We start from the raw sequence: 16,330 nt of genomic DNA on the forward strand, positions 1-16,330 counted from the left end.
GATCTGAAAATATTTTCACAGTGCAAGCAAAGAATATATATTTGCACTAGTTTAAAATTTGAATGCCTAATTATAAATGACCTAGAAACTGGGATATTATTCTTTCTTTGTTATCCTTGCTGCAAAATACACCTCCAGAAGTTTCCCTTGCTTATGAGTCCATGTCAGGATCTTTCCATGCGACTGACTTTCCAGGCAGCTTGTGAGGGTATTTAGCATGAGATGTAGGAAATCCGTTGGAGGATCTCCTGGATGGCCACTTTGGCAGTCTCTTTCTGGGTTTCTCTGGGCTTGAACTTTTTGGGGCCATGTCAAGTCTCTGTCTTCGTTCTGCTGTTGCAGGAAATTATCCTTCCATTTTGTTTGCAAATTGTCCTGGTTCACGTTTGTTATGCTGAAGTGAAGCCTGTTACAGTTAGGAAGTAAGATTTCATTTTTAAAAGCAGCCCAAGGCAAATTTGGAGCAAACGTGTAATATCAGTGATTAAGAAGTAGTAAGGTTTTTTTCCTTGAGTTCAAATACTACGTTGTCTTCTGCAAAATCTTCTCTTTTACATTTTCTCATGTCAATAAATCAGTCCGGTAATGGCAAGTAGTATATAAATAGTGCAGTTGGAGTTTGACAGTTTGCTTAATTCAAGATGGACTGATAAGAGTCTCGAAAGGTGTTCCTTGTAGAATCAACTTAGAGACGAAGGACTCCAGTGGAGGTGAAGTTTCATTCAGCTATTTTCATAGCATCTTTACTGGAAGCATCATGTGCTGGAATGAAAAAGGGGAATGGTTCAAACATGGAGAGATTCAAATGCCAAATAGAGGTCATCTTTTTCTAACCAGATGTCAAATCCTAAATCCTGAGCCTTAGTGCACTTATCATCTTGTCACAATTTGTTGTTACTAAAGCTGTTGAATTTAGAGGTGAATAAAACAAAGAAATGCAGAATAAGAAACCTCAGCCATCCCTATGTGCAGAATGAGTTGATGGGATAGAAGTGTGTGAACCCCCACCCCCCGTTTTCTGGTGTCCTAACGGGAATGTTGTCTAACGAGGCAGTTGTTGAAAGGGGGCTTCTCACTGTTCTTTTCCCCAACTTAGACACTTACTGGGCAAAGTTACATTTGGTGTGGTTAGTTATCACTGTAGCACGGTGCTGGTGCAAAAGCCCCTAATTAGCCCCTGGCCAGTCAGCTCCAATCAAGGGAAGCAGACTGGGGCTGATGGAAAAGGCCTGATGCCGGCCTGAGGATTGTCAACACCTGCTTGCCTGACAAGACAAGGGCTATAAAGGCTGGGAGAGAGACAGAAGGGGTGGGACAGCTAGGGAGAAGTCAGTTAGGGAGAGAACTGGAGGCCTCCTGGCTGAAGGCTGACTCTGCCTGTAAAATAGGTTGAATAATCCTGTAAAGCTTGTAAATAGACACTGGTGATGGGATAACTGTAAGTAAATAAAGACACGGGTGCTGTACAAGCCTGAAGCCTCTCTGAGCAGGAAGTGGGCCCCAGGAAGAAGGGCAGGTCATGGACCCTGTTACAATCACTTAACGATATTTTGTCATTAATTAGCAGTTATGATATATTTGTATATTTTTCATACAGAATATTGTGTGTGGTAGAGAAGCACTAAATTATATGCTATTCTGAAAAGATTTGAGCATGTGTTTGAAATAGCTGTATGCATAAAATTACTATGGGAGAAAGATTGGCCCCTACGTTTCAGGAGTCATATTTTCTTTTTTCCTAGAAAAACTCAAATATGATACCTTCATTTTCAAGTCTCTTTGTGAGTATGTTGAGAATTAGAAAACATCTGGATATTTCCACACAGATGATTTCCTGGATACACCGGTTGTATTGCTTTTCTTTTGGGAAATCCTGTATTGTCTGGAAGTATCTCTTCAGTTTCAGGCCAGTGAGCAGGAGGTTCTCATTTCTTGGGTAGGTTACCTCCTTTTCTATGTCATAACTCAAACACATCTCCAGCTTCTCAATCTGCTGGTGAAGTCCATTTTGGAATTCCTTTATGGAAGTCCCATTCCAGGCAGCTTGGGTAAGATTGTTGTTAAAGATATGGAAGAGCTCTTGGAGGGTCTGCTGGATGGCTACCTTGGCATTCTCTTGGTGGGACAGTCGGAGCTTGAGGATATCTCTGGGCTTGAAAGCTGTCCCTTCATTTAGACATTGGAAGGGAAAGTTGCCACCCATTTTCTCCAGATGCTCTAAATTCTCGTTGTTCATTCTGGTTGTAGAACATAAATCCTGTTACAGTCCAGACATGAGATTTCACTGGAGAAGAGAAGCACAAGGTAAAATTGCAGGAACTACCTGCAGATCATGATTTCTCTGATTCCCTGTCTGAGTGTAGAACTTGAACAACTGGTGTTTGTTCAAAGCCTTTTGCACGCTGCTGTGTTTTTGACCCATGTCTCTGAATTGAAGTATTTTGTAGGATAAGGTTTTTTTTATTTCATCACTTTCTGCTTCTAAAAGTTTTCCTTTTCACATTCCTTTCTTTTATTTAACTGAACTAGCAAACCATCAGAAGAACAAAGCCACAGTCAGTACATTTTTCAGTATTAAAATAACCCCTTAATTACTTGTAGTTTCCCCATTAGATGAAGAAGATGTAAAGGGTAAAGAAGAGTATGATGACTAACATTATGCTCCAGTTACAGTGTTTAGAGTAGGGGCCAGTCTGTCTACTCTCAAGTACCTGAAGCCATCACTTTTAGGCAGGTATGAATGTCTGTTACCATAGTAAGAACATACATGCAGTGAAATGGTATCAATAAATTTTGGGAGATGGGTGGGGAGCAGAATTAGGGTTCTGCAGAGATTCTTTTTGCTAGACCCTGGTCATGAAATGCCTGTCAGATAACAGCTGTTCCTTCACTTCGCCAGTAGAAGGAAACCTTTCCCTATCTGGAATGGCACTGAAACTCATAAAACTCTGCTATTCTCTAGCCTTCTCATTCCTTCCTTCCAACTGTACATCTTAATTTGGTAATTCATGCAAAGAATTCCTATTGGAGATGGGGGCCAGAAAATTGCCTATTAGTCTCAGACAATTTTCTGCAAATGTGAGAAATGAGTGAGGGAACCGATACATTTGTAGGGAATACCAAATGATGGACAGAGGGCACTCGGAAACTGGGAGTTTTAATCATGAACCTGATGCCAGCTGTGAAAAACATATGGTATCTCAGCTAAAGGTACATGTGAAGGGTGTGACCATATTATCTTCATTGCTTTTGAGTATTCACATTATGTAATGCAGTGATATGGAGGAGTGCTCTCAAAACAGATTGTGCAGCTGATAATAAATATGCTAGACAGATCCACATAAATGAATTAAGTTAGAAATTAAATTTTTGTCTAATTTAACATCTCCCTTTCTTGTGCTGCTAGGTATCCCAAGGTGATTTACATTAAGACAGTTTTTTCAAATCTGATTTACTTTTCGCCATTCAAGCTTTTTGCAATATTTGTTTCACTGGGCTTGGAAACGGAACCTCAATTGGTCTGGTGAATGAGCTTTGCTTCCTGTGGGCAGTTTCACTTCGTGTTTTTCCTAACGTAGCAATAGGCTGTCACAATGGAGCTTCCTTCAGTTTAGGGGAATGATTTTTAGTCTAAAAATAGAAAATGATTTTCATTTTCATTTTAAATATGAAGAGGAACAAAATATAGAAATATTTTTATTTATATTAGTTCTGTTAAATCTCCCTCCCCCAACATCTCAAGCTCTTTATTTAATCATATTCTAGAGTTTGTACCTAAAGTGTGTTGAAGTGTCTGTTTAAACAAAAGCAGTTTATTGCATGTCTAATACTGTATACAGCATAGGTTACTCAATCTTACCACGGATTATGCACCCTGATCTCCTATTATCTTCAGCAGGAGTTTTGGGGGGGGGGGTGTTTCCTGGCAAGTGGAAGCTTCAAGAGGTAATATATTTGAGAAACAAATTAAAAATCTGAATCTTAACAGGAAAGGTTAAAATGCAAAGAAATGGAAGTAAGTCTTTCGGCAAATATGCATTAGCAATTTGCATAGCAATAGCCAGTTTAATGGGGAAAAATTTGATCTGGACAGGCTGAAGTATTTGCTTTAAATGGATGAAATATGTTTAAATTTCAATTTTAAAAGACAGAAAATCTACTTGTGATGTTTTCCCCTCTACATGTCAACCAGCTTTATCTGAGTGTTTAATTTGAGAGTAATGTAGCTCTTTTTCCTATTTTCAAATTATCCGCAAACAAATTCAAATTTTTCTAATGTGTTTTTTTCAAAATGACTTCACAAATGGTTATCATAGAAATGTGGGCCTGGAAAGGACTTTGATAGGTCATCTAATCCAGCCCTCTGCACTGAGGCAGGGATTAAGTTTTTATCTAGACCATCCCTGGCGGGTGTATGTCTGACCTGTTAAAGATTTCACTACCTCCCTCAGTAACTTGTTCCAGGGCTTACAGTTAGGAAGTTTTTCCTAATGTCTAAACTAAATCTCCCTTGCTGCAATTTTAGCCCACTGCTTCTTTTCGTATCTTCAGTGGTTAAGGAGAATAATTTATTTCTCTTGTCTAGCTGGTTGACTTCAAATTAAAAACTACTTTCAAGATGGCTGCATGAAGTTTTCTGGAGAGAATTCTCTTTATAATATGTATTTTCAAAAGTTTGCCTGGATACCTTCTCTTTATGTAACTATCCTTTTCTACCAAAAACTCACATGTACAAATATTTGTGGAAATGTATACCGGGGGCATGAATATTTAACTGAAGGAATATTTGGAACACTGTCTTGTTCAGGTTTCAGAGTAGCAGCCGTGTTAGTCTCTAAGGTGCCACTAGTACTCCTTTTCTTTTTGTCTTCTTTAGTGAATGTTCTTATGACTTTTTAGAAACAAGCAGGTAGATAGACAATGAACAAAAAGGGGTAGTAAATACCATTGAAATGAATCTCTAACGGATTTTTAAATCCAAAATGAAAATTCAGAAATCTTTTTTCCATTATTATATGAGCCTTAGCTACTGATGTGGTTGATATTGTTGTTGAGCTAAAGAAGCTGTAATGCTCTTTAGAGGGTGTTTAGAGGGTGAGGCCTTTGTCTAAAATCAGGAATCCCAAATTCTAATCCTGGTTTTGCCTGAGCATGATATTGGGTAACTCACTTCCTTCCACCTCTGTGTAAAATGAGGCTGATAATATTTACTTGTCCCACAGAGGTGTTAAGAAGCTATATTAATCTTTGTAAAGGGCTTTGTGACTTTCCAGAACTGATGGTCTTGTTTTCATTTTGGAAAATGTGTCCAGTAGGACACTTGTGTGTTGCTGTATGATTACTACTCTTTGTTTTCTGTTGTTTTTTTTGTTTGTTTTTTTAGACTATATTGTGCTGAGTACATAGCACTATAAAAGCTGCTTTAGTTCAGATGAATAGGACTTAATTTTTTCGAAATTATAGTTCATGTCTTGAAAGCAAACTTTGTTGTTGACAGTGTAGGTGAGGGTTGGCATAGAAATGAAAGTGTAGAGGGAATTATCTTGGTGTTATGGGCTAGGCTGAACAGATTATTTCTCAATGTTTGGGTGAGGGGAGGGAGCTAAATAAAGCTGGTCATGGTTTTTGTACTTGCATTTGTGGAGTATAAAAACATTTCTCAGTTATCCTTAAACTCAGAGGGGAGAATGTTGTTGCATAGGTGCAACATGTCAGAATTTGGCCCCGTGTGCAACGGTTAGAGTTAGCAATGCCTGTGGAAAGAGCTCAGATATGACATTCTCACATACGGTATTTATAATGATGAAGCATCCACTTTTCCTTCAATTTACTTTGCGGCTAAAAAAGATGTTGTGATCATAAAGTATCAGGGTTGGAAGGGACCTCAGGAGGTCATCTAGTCCAACCCCCAGGACCAATCTCCAATTTTTGGCCCAGATACCTAAATGGCCCCCTCAAGGATTGAACTCACAACGCTGGGTTTAGCAGGCCAATGCTCAACCCACTAAGCTATCCCTCCCTCTGTGATGTGTATCGGAGCTGGTTTAATGGCACAAGTGGAATTGTAGCAGCTTCAGCAAATATTTTCCTTCACCTTTCATGGAACTTTTCACTCTCTCACGAAGCTTTGTCTAAATTGGGAAAATAGCTTGTGTTTTAAAACGGGTTATACTAATTTGATTTTAAACAGAACTTTTGACCAAGTGTAGATAGGGCAAACAACATCTGTTAGTTGGCCGTGGTCCTTTGGTTTGCAGAGCTGCCCTATAGTTGTATTGAATCCAGGACTCAGTCTTACTCCACCACTTGTGTTAAGATATAAGTAAATGTAGGGATGTCGCTAGACAGACTTCTGGAAAGACTTTATTACTTCTGCCTTCCTATATATAATGACATAAAGTGGTTTGTAAGTTTTGCAATTAATCTTAACACTTTTATCAATTCTTTTATAATATCTTGGCAGACAGTATGCAAATATTAATCTCTGGTAGGATATGGTACAATACATAACTTCACAGCTTGCAAAAAAATTGTATTTGAGTTTGAAGAGGTCCTGCCAAAAATTTGAATGGTTGACTTCCGCTCTTCTGCCCCACCCCCGTCGAATTGGGTTCATTCCATAACTTGATTTAACCTGACATTTTTATTATTTTTTCCTTTCCGTAGAATCTTCAACATATTCAGAATATGTAATGTTCCATAGTTTTGAAATACTCTACATTTACACTATTATTTCAGCGGTTAAAATAATTTATCCAGAACTGCCGCATCTTCCCAAAACAACCACTAAAATAACTATCCATTCATTCATCTTTGGGGTTATGAAAAAAGAACAGAGTACCAGTTTGCATGAATATGCACATTCATATTTATTACATGTAACATAGTATTTGGACATGTCATTAGTTCTTAAACAGTTCTGCTTGGCTTTCTTTTCTTTTTAATACTTTTTTATTTCTGTTGGAAGATAATAAACACAATAAATAAGCATAAAGGGCCTGATTCTATGCCTGTTGAAGTCAATAGAAAATTCCCATTAACATGCAGGTATACAACTAGCATTGTTTCCTTCTAGTTTATTTCTGTTTGCATACTAAAAAAGATGCAGATAACAATTGACTTAAGGATTCAATCCTGATGTGTCAGTGCAAGATGAATCATCAAGTAGCAGGTTTACAAGAAGTCTGGTAATGGAGAGTTTACAAACCTGGGAGCAGAACAGAGGAATAACTTTTTCTCTAGATTAACCCTGTGTAAGCCTGGATACTTCAATGGGGTTGCATATTTTAACCCAGAGCAGATTTTGACTCAAAGTCCTCAGATGTGGTTTTAACCATTGTAATTTCATGATTTAAAATGGATAGAGGCAATCATTTGAGTAGCGGTTACCCTAAGAGTGACCAAGACAAAGAGCCACCACTCTGTGTGTGTGAGAGAGATTCCATAGTGGGTTTTTTTTTTTTTCCTCATCTTAAAAATGTTTGTTTTTCAAGGAAGGTTCAGATGCTTACTGTAGGAAGTGTGGGGAAGAGGTATCTTCCGCCATATCTGGTATAAATAGCCAATGTGGCTGAATTCCGATTGTAGATCTTGGGCCAGACCCTTAGCTGATGTAAAATGACAAATTTCTACACAGAAGTTACGCCAGTTTACTGAGGATCTGTCCCCATTAACTTAATCAATGAGATCATTGGGACCACATTATTCCTTGACTTTTCAGTGGTATTTTTAGGCCTCCAAGTGGAGGTTATCTATAGTGGCAACCCTTAAATTTTGTCCACTTTTATCTAATATAAAATAAATCGGTAGATAATGTTTACCTCAGTATCTGCAGTATTCCTTTGCACTTCTCTATACATACTATAGGTAATGCTGGCAAATATTGTGGTTACCTAACTACAAATACATATTCAGATATCTAAGGAAACTGGTAAATTTTAAAGATCAGTGTTGCACCTCCTGAAAAACACATCGGACTGATTTTTCCACCTTTTGCGTCAAGCCACACCTTAGCCAAATACTGTAAAAATAAAAATCCTACAGATAGTATTGCTTGATTCGAAAGAGTGTGGGATGCTAACCATGGAAAGCTCACTGATAAGAGAAAGGGACCTAATAACTTTTTTGAGTTTGACTTCCATTTTTTTAGAATCTGAACACAGTAACTTCACAAAATTGTCCCAATGATAGATGTAACAGTATTTTTTTTAATTATAATTTCACCTTATGCGGATATGTTTTTCTATTCGCATGGAACCAGTCTGTCTTCCATCCTCTAGGTTTTCCTTCTTAGTTTGTTTTTTGTCTCATTACTTCATGAAATCTCTAGTCTAGACTGAGAATTCTAACTTTTTTCCATTCTTTTTTTTTTCTGGTTTGTTTCTTCTGCAAATTAAAACACTTAAAAAAATTATCATGACAATAAGGTGTTTTATGAAACCCATTATACCTTATTGCTAATCTAGGGGAAAGTTTCAGGTTTAAGATATGACCATTCTTTTCTACATATATGTTAAGATTCCCCAAATTACATCTTATTAGCATTTAATAACTCTATGCATGTCTTCTTGCGTAAGACCAAATAACATTTCAGAAGGGTGTCTCTTACCAAAATCTGAAACTTTAGCAAATGGAGTTTGCTACAGTAGTTAATACGAGGCTCAGATACCAAAACCGAGCAGAATACGGTAGGTTAGAAGTACAGTGGGAAGCATAAAAAGCTAGTGAGAGTGTTTTTATACTGATCCATATCAGTGGGAAAGAGGCCATACAAGCTTCAGTTTTGCTATTACAGCTGCATCTCCAGTTTGCTATCTTTATACTGGTGATACTAAATCATATTGTAGTCCTTGTAATTTCAATTAGGAGGCCAGGGGCTATTTTATTTTTACAAGTCAACATAGAAATAAAGTAATAATGGCAAATACACTGACTGTGCCATAAATATATTGATCACAATCATTCAGGTGTATCTTTATCCAAGCCATTTTTTCTAAACTAAAGCCCAGGCATTGCAGTCTAAACTTCCATAAAGTGATCTATTTTGCATGTGCAAAATCAAAGGTGTGATTAAGGCTATGACTTGAAAAAAATTGGCCCTATTACTTGTATCAGTAGATGGTAGCTTAACAGCATTCACAAGCTGAAAAATTATAGTAGCAATTTCTCCCTACAGTTGTCAATAGCTCGACCATATATTTTAAAGTTTTACTTAGATTGCAGTATTCATGTTATACTTTAAATGATGGTACTTTGTGTTATACGGTATTTCTTTATTGTGTCTAATTGAGTTAAATTTTAAAGTGCAATGACTCACACTCAAAATATATAACCTTTTCTGTCAGGTGCAGGAGAAAAGCATTGTAGTTAATAGATGCCTTTTTCCCTCCGGTGGTGATCATGGGAAAAATCTAAAGCTCAGACGTTTCAGCATAGTCTGTTCCTTCGTGCTGAATGAATAATTTTAGCCAACAATTTTTTCTCTATATATTCTGTTTTCACTAATGGGTCTTATTGTTGCTTCTCTCATTCTTTCCCCTATATTTACAGTTGCATCAAATTCACCTGTTGTGTATTCCTTTAAAATTGCAGGTACCTTCTGAATTTAACTTTCACACCAACTCACATCATTCTATTAACTTTTTTGCTTCATAAAAAGGGAAGATTAGAGGAGTTATAAAATGTATATATGAAAACATTAATACAAACTTGATAAAAATGTGGTTATTGATCTGTGCCTGAGGTACTTGGGCCAGCCACTTCTCCCTTTATAGGAAAGGCCTACAGAATTTAATAGAAAATATTAACTTTTACTATAGGGTTTTTTTGAACAATTTTATATAATTAATATAAATTAAATATAGAGAAGTATGGTTTTGCTATAGAATTCTGTAAGATTTTTTTAAAAAGCAACAGGAAAGGTATTTTATTAAATTATGTAGCTTTTCAGATAAATTTCTATGGAAAACCATACAGATTTAATTCTACAGAAATTTCTCAATGGACCCCAAAAGGTAGTTTTATTCATCTGTCTTGTCTTTATTTTTCATACCAAGATCACTTCAGAATCTGGCTGGTGATGATTTCCTTGTATTCAGGGACCATGTCTAGGGACCTATAGACTCCCTGATTTGATTTGTCTTAATTCGAGAAATGCCACCCACCTGCATCAATGGGTGGGGGAATTTGATGGGGCCAGCAGTAAAAGCAGAACTGTTCCAGTAGCAAGGAAGGGAGACACCCACCAAGGAACAATAGGTGGCTCCTCCTTCTGGGAGTCTGATTGGCCAGCTTGGGGAGGGGGTGCTGATTGGCCAGCATTCCCCAGCTCCCAGGATTTAGCCCAGCACAGGGGCCATGTGGAGCCTCTTTTGGCTCCATTCCAGCAGCCCACTGTACCCACCTGAACTAGCAATTGGAACCTGGCCTGACATATGTTGAAGGTCGAGCTGATCACCTGTTTAGGGGATCAGGAAGGAGTTTTTTCTCCCACGGGCCAATTGGCAGAGGAGCAGGGAGGTTTTTTCCTTCCTTACAGCACCTTCAAGCCACAGTGGATCAGGCAGGAATGCACTTCACAATACCTGACTGAGGTACTGGGGTGGAGACAGTTGTTTGTCGCATCTTGCGGCTGGTTTCCAGCGCAGTGTAAAGAATAAAATGAATGGCTCTCAGAGGTGAAAGACATGGGGTTTTGGTGATGGGCCTTGGGCTCATGTGATAAGGTGAGAGCTTGTGGCCTTTGCAGGCTGAGGTCATACATACTAGCCCTTGCAGGCCAAGATCCTCATTCCTGCTGCACCTGCTATCCCCCTTGCAGGAAGGAGGGTGCTAGGCTTCAGAGAGCTGAGTCCTGGAGGGTAGGCTGAGCAGAGCCTACCCCACAGTATGGATTATATGGTATGGAGCCCAGTAACCTGGTACCATATATGGGTTATATGCTAAGGAGCCCTGGAACCAATTAAATGCCTGGTATAGGAGAGTATGGGTGATGGGCAGGTAGTGCCCTTCCCCTGTTAAAGTTTAATTAAAAGTTGCAGCCTGCTTCTTAATTCTATGCCTCTGTCTGTCTTTATTTTGCTGCTGTGTCCACATCAATTGATCTGTTGGTAATTGAACCATTAGTGTAAGTAGCAATGGTGCATATTTGCCATTCTGTACATTAGTTTTACCCTGAGTCAACATCTGTACTGTACTATACCAGTTATATTTTCCTCTGGTTACCTATCTTACAGCTCCTGGCATGGCTACTTGAAACAGTCGCTTGCAGGAAATTTCAAGAGGCCTCTATCGTGGTGTATTTGAAAACTGTAGGCTGTCACTTTAATTTGTAAAGGGCTTTCTGGTCCTGCTGGCAGGCTAGGGGGCTCTGTAGGAAAGCATGCAAAGGGTGCAATCAGAGTCAGTCAGCAGAGACGGCCAAGAGATAGGTGGCTCTATTTCAGGGAGCAGCTTGCGTTGTCTCTCTGTGGTTTGGGTTACCTGAGTGGTGTTGTTCTGAATTCTAAGAAATAAAATAGTGTTTCTTGTAACTTTCCAGCAAGAATATTGATGATTTTATATAATTTCTCTGTGTGTATACCATGAACATAACAGCTGGAAGCCCAAAGAGATTGCATGAGAATATGTTAAATTCCCATAATTATCTGGAAAACTTCCCTGAGTCCCCATGAGCTGGTGCTATTTTGCTAATTCGTTCTCAAAATAGAGGCCAGAGTAAAAACTCAGTTGCTGATGCTTGCTTGGATGGAGCTTTTTCAAGAGTAATCTGTCTGAGGTGGAAGTGGGTGTTGTGGCGGTCTCTTTGAAGGGCTAGAGAATGAGACCAGCAGTTCAGGGATTTACTACTACATTTGTCACATAGCTCCCCAACTCTGGGCTCTGAGCAATCAGTCAGAACTTCTGGGTCCTAACTGCCACCACAGATTGGTGGGTCTGAATTAGTCTCAAGACCTGGGATGAGAAGTAGTGGCTACATAATTCTAGAAGGAAGATAGAAGTAAAGAAAAAAAAATCTATGGACTAGCATTGATGATCTAGCAGTACCACTCAAGGAGGATACCTCTGCTCACCATGAAAATAAGGGTGGAGGTTGCCCTATGGAAACCCACTAATTTGGTCAGTAACTGATAACTTGAACCCCAGTCTGGGTTTGGGGCATGCACAGAGGGTAACAAAGCCATGCATAGCTATACATTGAATATTGAAGGGATATGTAATCAAAGTGACTAATGTGAGAGAGATCACTGAGGGAGTTCAACAGCTGGGATTCTTTAACTGTGTCAAAGCTACGAGATGGAAACCATGTGCCCATTCTGTGTGCTTTGTGTCTTTTTCCTATCCAACTCTAAAGACTAGCCCAGGAATGTCTTAACAGAAGGAGTACTACTCAAAGGAAATGCAAGCCTTATTGGATCATTGTGGCAGGATCCTAGACATTCAGATAGGGTGGTCATGCAATGTCCATGAGGCCAGAACTTTTAGAACCTCTGGACTTCTGAAGAGCAGTACTTTCCCAACAGCACATCAGTGGCATTTCACTCCCCATAGTTATTGTGGACGAGCCTTCACATTCACTTTTGCCATGACTGCTGAAGCCATTCCCTGATTACGCTAACCCAAATATAGTTGCTGAGGGCATAGGTGAAATCTCATATTCAATTCAGCTATCCACTCAGCAGGAGCAAGAGGGCAGTGGAGTGCTTTTTTGGGAGAGTGAAAGCAAACTGGAAAAGCCTGTTGATGTACAACAATGATTTGACTAATGTAGCAATATCCTCCTGTTGCATTTTGCATAATATATGTGAGAATGAAGTGAGATATTCTCCCTGTAGATCAGTGAGGAGCAGCAGGACTTGTCAGTGGAGAGAGTGCTGTTAATTCCATGTAGTTCCAAGCTGACTGGAAATCACAGCATCAAGCCCTAGTTCATGTAGCCACTTCCCAGCATTTGATATAGCCCTGGTCACCGCTACAAACTTACATCGCTATAACTGCATCGCTCAGGGGTATGGATTTTTCCACACCCCTGAGCAATGCAGTTACACTGACATAACTCCTGGTGTAGATAGTGCTATGTCAACAGGAGGGCTTCTCCTGTCAACATCGCTACCACCCCTCAGGAAGGCTGAGTACCTACACCAACAGGAGAAGCTTTCCTGTCGGCATAGGTAGCATCATCGCTAAGGGACTGCTGTGCTGTAAGTATAGACAAACCCTTAGAAAGGAAAGGAAGTTATTCTTGGAGTAATGACTAATAGCACCGCAAACTCCTGTCTGTGAGTCTAAGGCCTAGTCTACACTACAAAGTTAGGTTGACATACGTCACTTTGCGTTGGCCTAGTTATGTATGTGTGTACATTTAAATTTGTCTCCCACTGCTAGAAGTGATCCATTACACTGATGTAGTAACACCACCTCCCTGAGGAGTGTCAATGCAGCTTATGTCATCTCTAACAGGTCTCTAGCAGATGTCCCACAATACCCGACACTGTCTGCTCTTGTAGACCAGAAGCCCTTCCATCCTACCCCCCTCTGCTTTAACCCCCCCCCCATGAATTTTTAAAATGCCTTTTCCTGGTTGTCCAGCTTGGTGAGTTTACCTCTATCTGCTTTCTGCTGTTGTGCACAGCTGACCATGCTGGCTACAGACTCCAGATGCACTCCTGCCTCAAGTAGGCAGAAGCTATTGGATCTCCTGGGACTTTGCAGAGAAGAGGTTGTGCAGGCACAGCTCCGAACCAGCCGTAGAAATGTCAACATCTATGAGCAGATTGCTCAGGGCAGGCAGAAGTGGCACGACAAAGTAAAGCCAAGGAGCTGTGGCAGGCATACCAAAAGGCCAGGGAGGCAACAATCGATCTGGTGCTGAGCCACAGGCGTGCCACTTTTACAAACAGCTGCACACTGTACTTGGCGGAGACCCCCACCACCACTGTGGATACCTCCTGAGGAGCTTGAGTCACAGGCCCCTGCTGTAAACAGTGAGGAGGAGAATGGGGGATAGGTGACTGGGGGATCCAGATGTGCAGCGAGCCAAGAGCTGTTTTTGAACTCTGCAGTCCAGCCTGATGTAGAGGAGGGAACCTCAGGTAAGCATGGAAATTTTCCATTACAGGGATGGCCTCCAAAAAATTAGCAGGACACAGCTTTTGAGTTTTTGCTTCATTTACTTACTAGAAGAGGTAGCGGTAAAACGAAGAGGTAGAATTGCTATCTGCTTTTCATTCTCCACACACACACACTCTGCAAGGATACTAGAGGCTTCTGAAAAGATGTGCTCATATCTACATCTTGCTAAAACTAAATTCCATACAAACAAAAGCAGGTTTTGGCCCTTGACACAGGCCCATTATATCCCAAACTAACTTCAGACAAAATCAGGGATGGAAAATTCTGCATGCTTGCTAGAACCACCAAATGTGACTCTCCACCGTAATGTAGTCAGGGGGTGCTATGTCGAACACGTTTGTGATCCTGACTGCTTCCGACTGTTAAAATGAAGTGCAACTGGCGAATCTGCATGACTAAGGCCTAGCATTCTTGTATTCAGTATCCTAGAGGCCACTCCTGTGTAAGTTTTGAATAAAATGCAGTACAGTGCCATTGAGGCTGATGGGAAAAAAAACCCATCACATGTAGTTTCATTATTATACTCAATGCAATGTAATTCCCAGATTAAAAACCTGGATGCTAATTTGACAGTTTTCTTCATATTAATGGATTAAATATGGGATCCTATTTAGCAGGCAGATGGCACTGGCAACAATACAAGCCAGTCTTAACAGTGACTACTTTTGGAAATATGTCAAACCACTTAAAGTGGAAGGATTATTATGGGTTGAAAATCCAAGGGGTTGTAGGTACAAGAGCACTTTCATAGTGCTATTTAATCCTTCTGGAAAAATACAAAGACTTATGTTTCTAGTATATTGTTGAAAGACTCATTCTCCAAGAAGAATTATAATTATGTATTAAGATGTTGATGCACAATATGTATGTTGCCATGTCATTATTATTTCATGTTCTGTTATGACTGGAAACAGATCTAACATGCAACTGCAGCATTTGTTTAATGTGTGTACAGTTAGATTAATATATTGAGTTAGTGACAAAAAGACCTTTCTCTGGTGGAGTATTGGCAGAAAGCATAAATATTCAACATTAAAATTATATCCAAGTTTCATGCAATAGAGGAATTAAGGCAAAAGTCTGTGTAAAATGGAGTTTAAGTGCTTATGAAGGCTGCCAGATTGAAAATTTACAACACTGAAATTCTCTCCACCAACAGGCACAGCTCAAGCAGTGCAAGATTTCCACCCCGTTCCATCCCCCAAGATCTACTACCCCACCACTTAACACGGACTTCTGTAGACCACATTAAACAGTTGTCTGGGAAATTAAGTGCTTATATAGAGTGCTGTATATTGTCAAAGTACCATACTTCATTAATAGTAGGGAGTAGGTGGTATTTCAAGAGAGAAGGCTAAAACTTATGTCCGCATCAATGGAGAAAGTTGGCTGTTGCTGCAAATAGACAAGAAAGATGACAATATGTTGGCATAGCAGGTTATTAGGTCAACAGCTATGCCAACATCTTGCCTCCCCTCAAGGTCTGATTAAGAACTTCTTGCAAAGACTTCAGCAGTATTGGTATCCTCTTGTAATTTATTTGACCTGAAAGAGGGGAAAAACATACATTGAACCTGCTTTTTGTTGTTGTTGGTAAAACAGTGACAAACCTGTAGTACACAGTATATGGCAGTTCTAATATGGCTGTGAAATGTAAGTAGACTTGGTAGTGCAGTGGTAGTTCTCTGCATGGAGCAGATGCAGATTAGGCTCAATACTGGTTCACCAATTTTTGCAAAGTGAAATCATGTAAATACTCTGACAATTTTGTAAAAGTCCAACAGAAGCTGATGGTAAATGAGTCCTGAGCTATATCATGCTTACATTATCTATAAACACGTTTGCCAGTATCTTTAAGTACTCTGATTTTTAGATTTGGTCTGCCTCATTGTTTCACCTAAATGAAGAGTAATGCTAAAATATGATTAGATTTAAAACAAAAACACACAACTATAAAGATATACCATGGCAGCAAATGTTATAGTTAGATGTTGCATTGCAACCTTCTCAATCCATTTGTGTCAGTTTCTTTTGGGCAGGGGCTGGGGGGGCATGAAGGGTGGTGAGACTGTCTCTTTGGGCAAAAACTTTCTATTTGTCTCAGCCAAAAGGCAGAGTATTTGGGGAAACTGGGAGTGGTTGTACAAAACTCAAGGAACATTCTCTCAACTGCTCAAGTTATCTGAGCAGAAACTGGGGC

The 16,330-nt window shown here is 39.6% G+C and overlaps 1 protein-coding gene across 1 annotated transcript; it reads right to left on the reverse strand.

The window, feature by feature from the left end:
• Positions 1 to 1,738: 1,738 nt before the first annotated feature.
• Positions 1,739 to 2,334, reverse strand: LOC102937742 (interferon beta). The gene is given in 2 exon segments (XM_007065445.2): positions 1,739 to 2,244; positions 2,247 to 2,334. Coding segments are annotated over 2 exon segments (594 nt in total).
• Between the last annotated feature and the right edge of the window lie 13,996 nt (positions 2,335 to 16,330).

The sequence above is a fragment of the Chelonia mydas genome, chromosome 5, assembly GCF_015237465.2.
Source record: "Chelonia mydas isolate rCheMyd1 chromosome 5, rCheMyd1.pri.v2, whole genome shotgun sequence".
NCBI classification, from domain to species: domain Eukaryota; kingdom Metazoa; phylum Chordata; order Testudines; family Cheloniidae; genus Chelonia; species Chelonia mydas.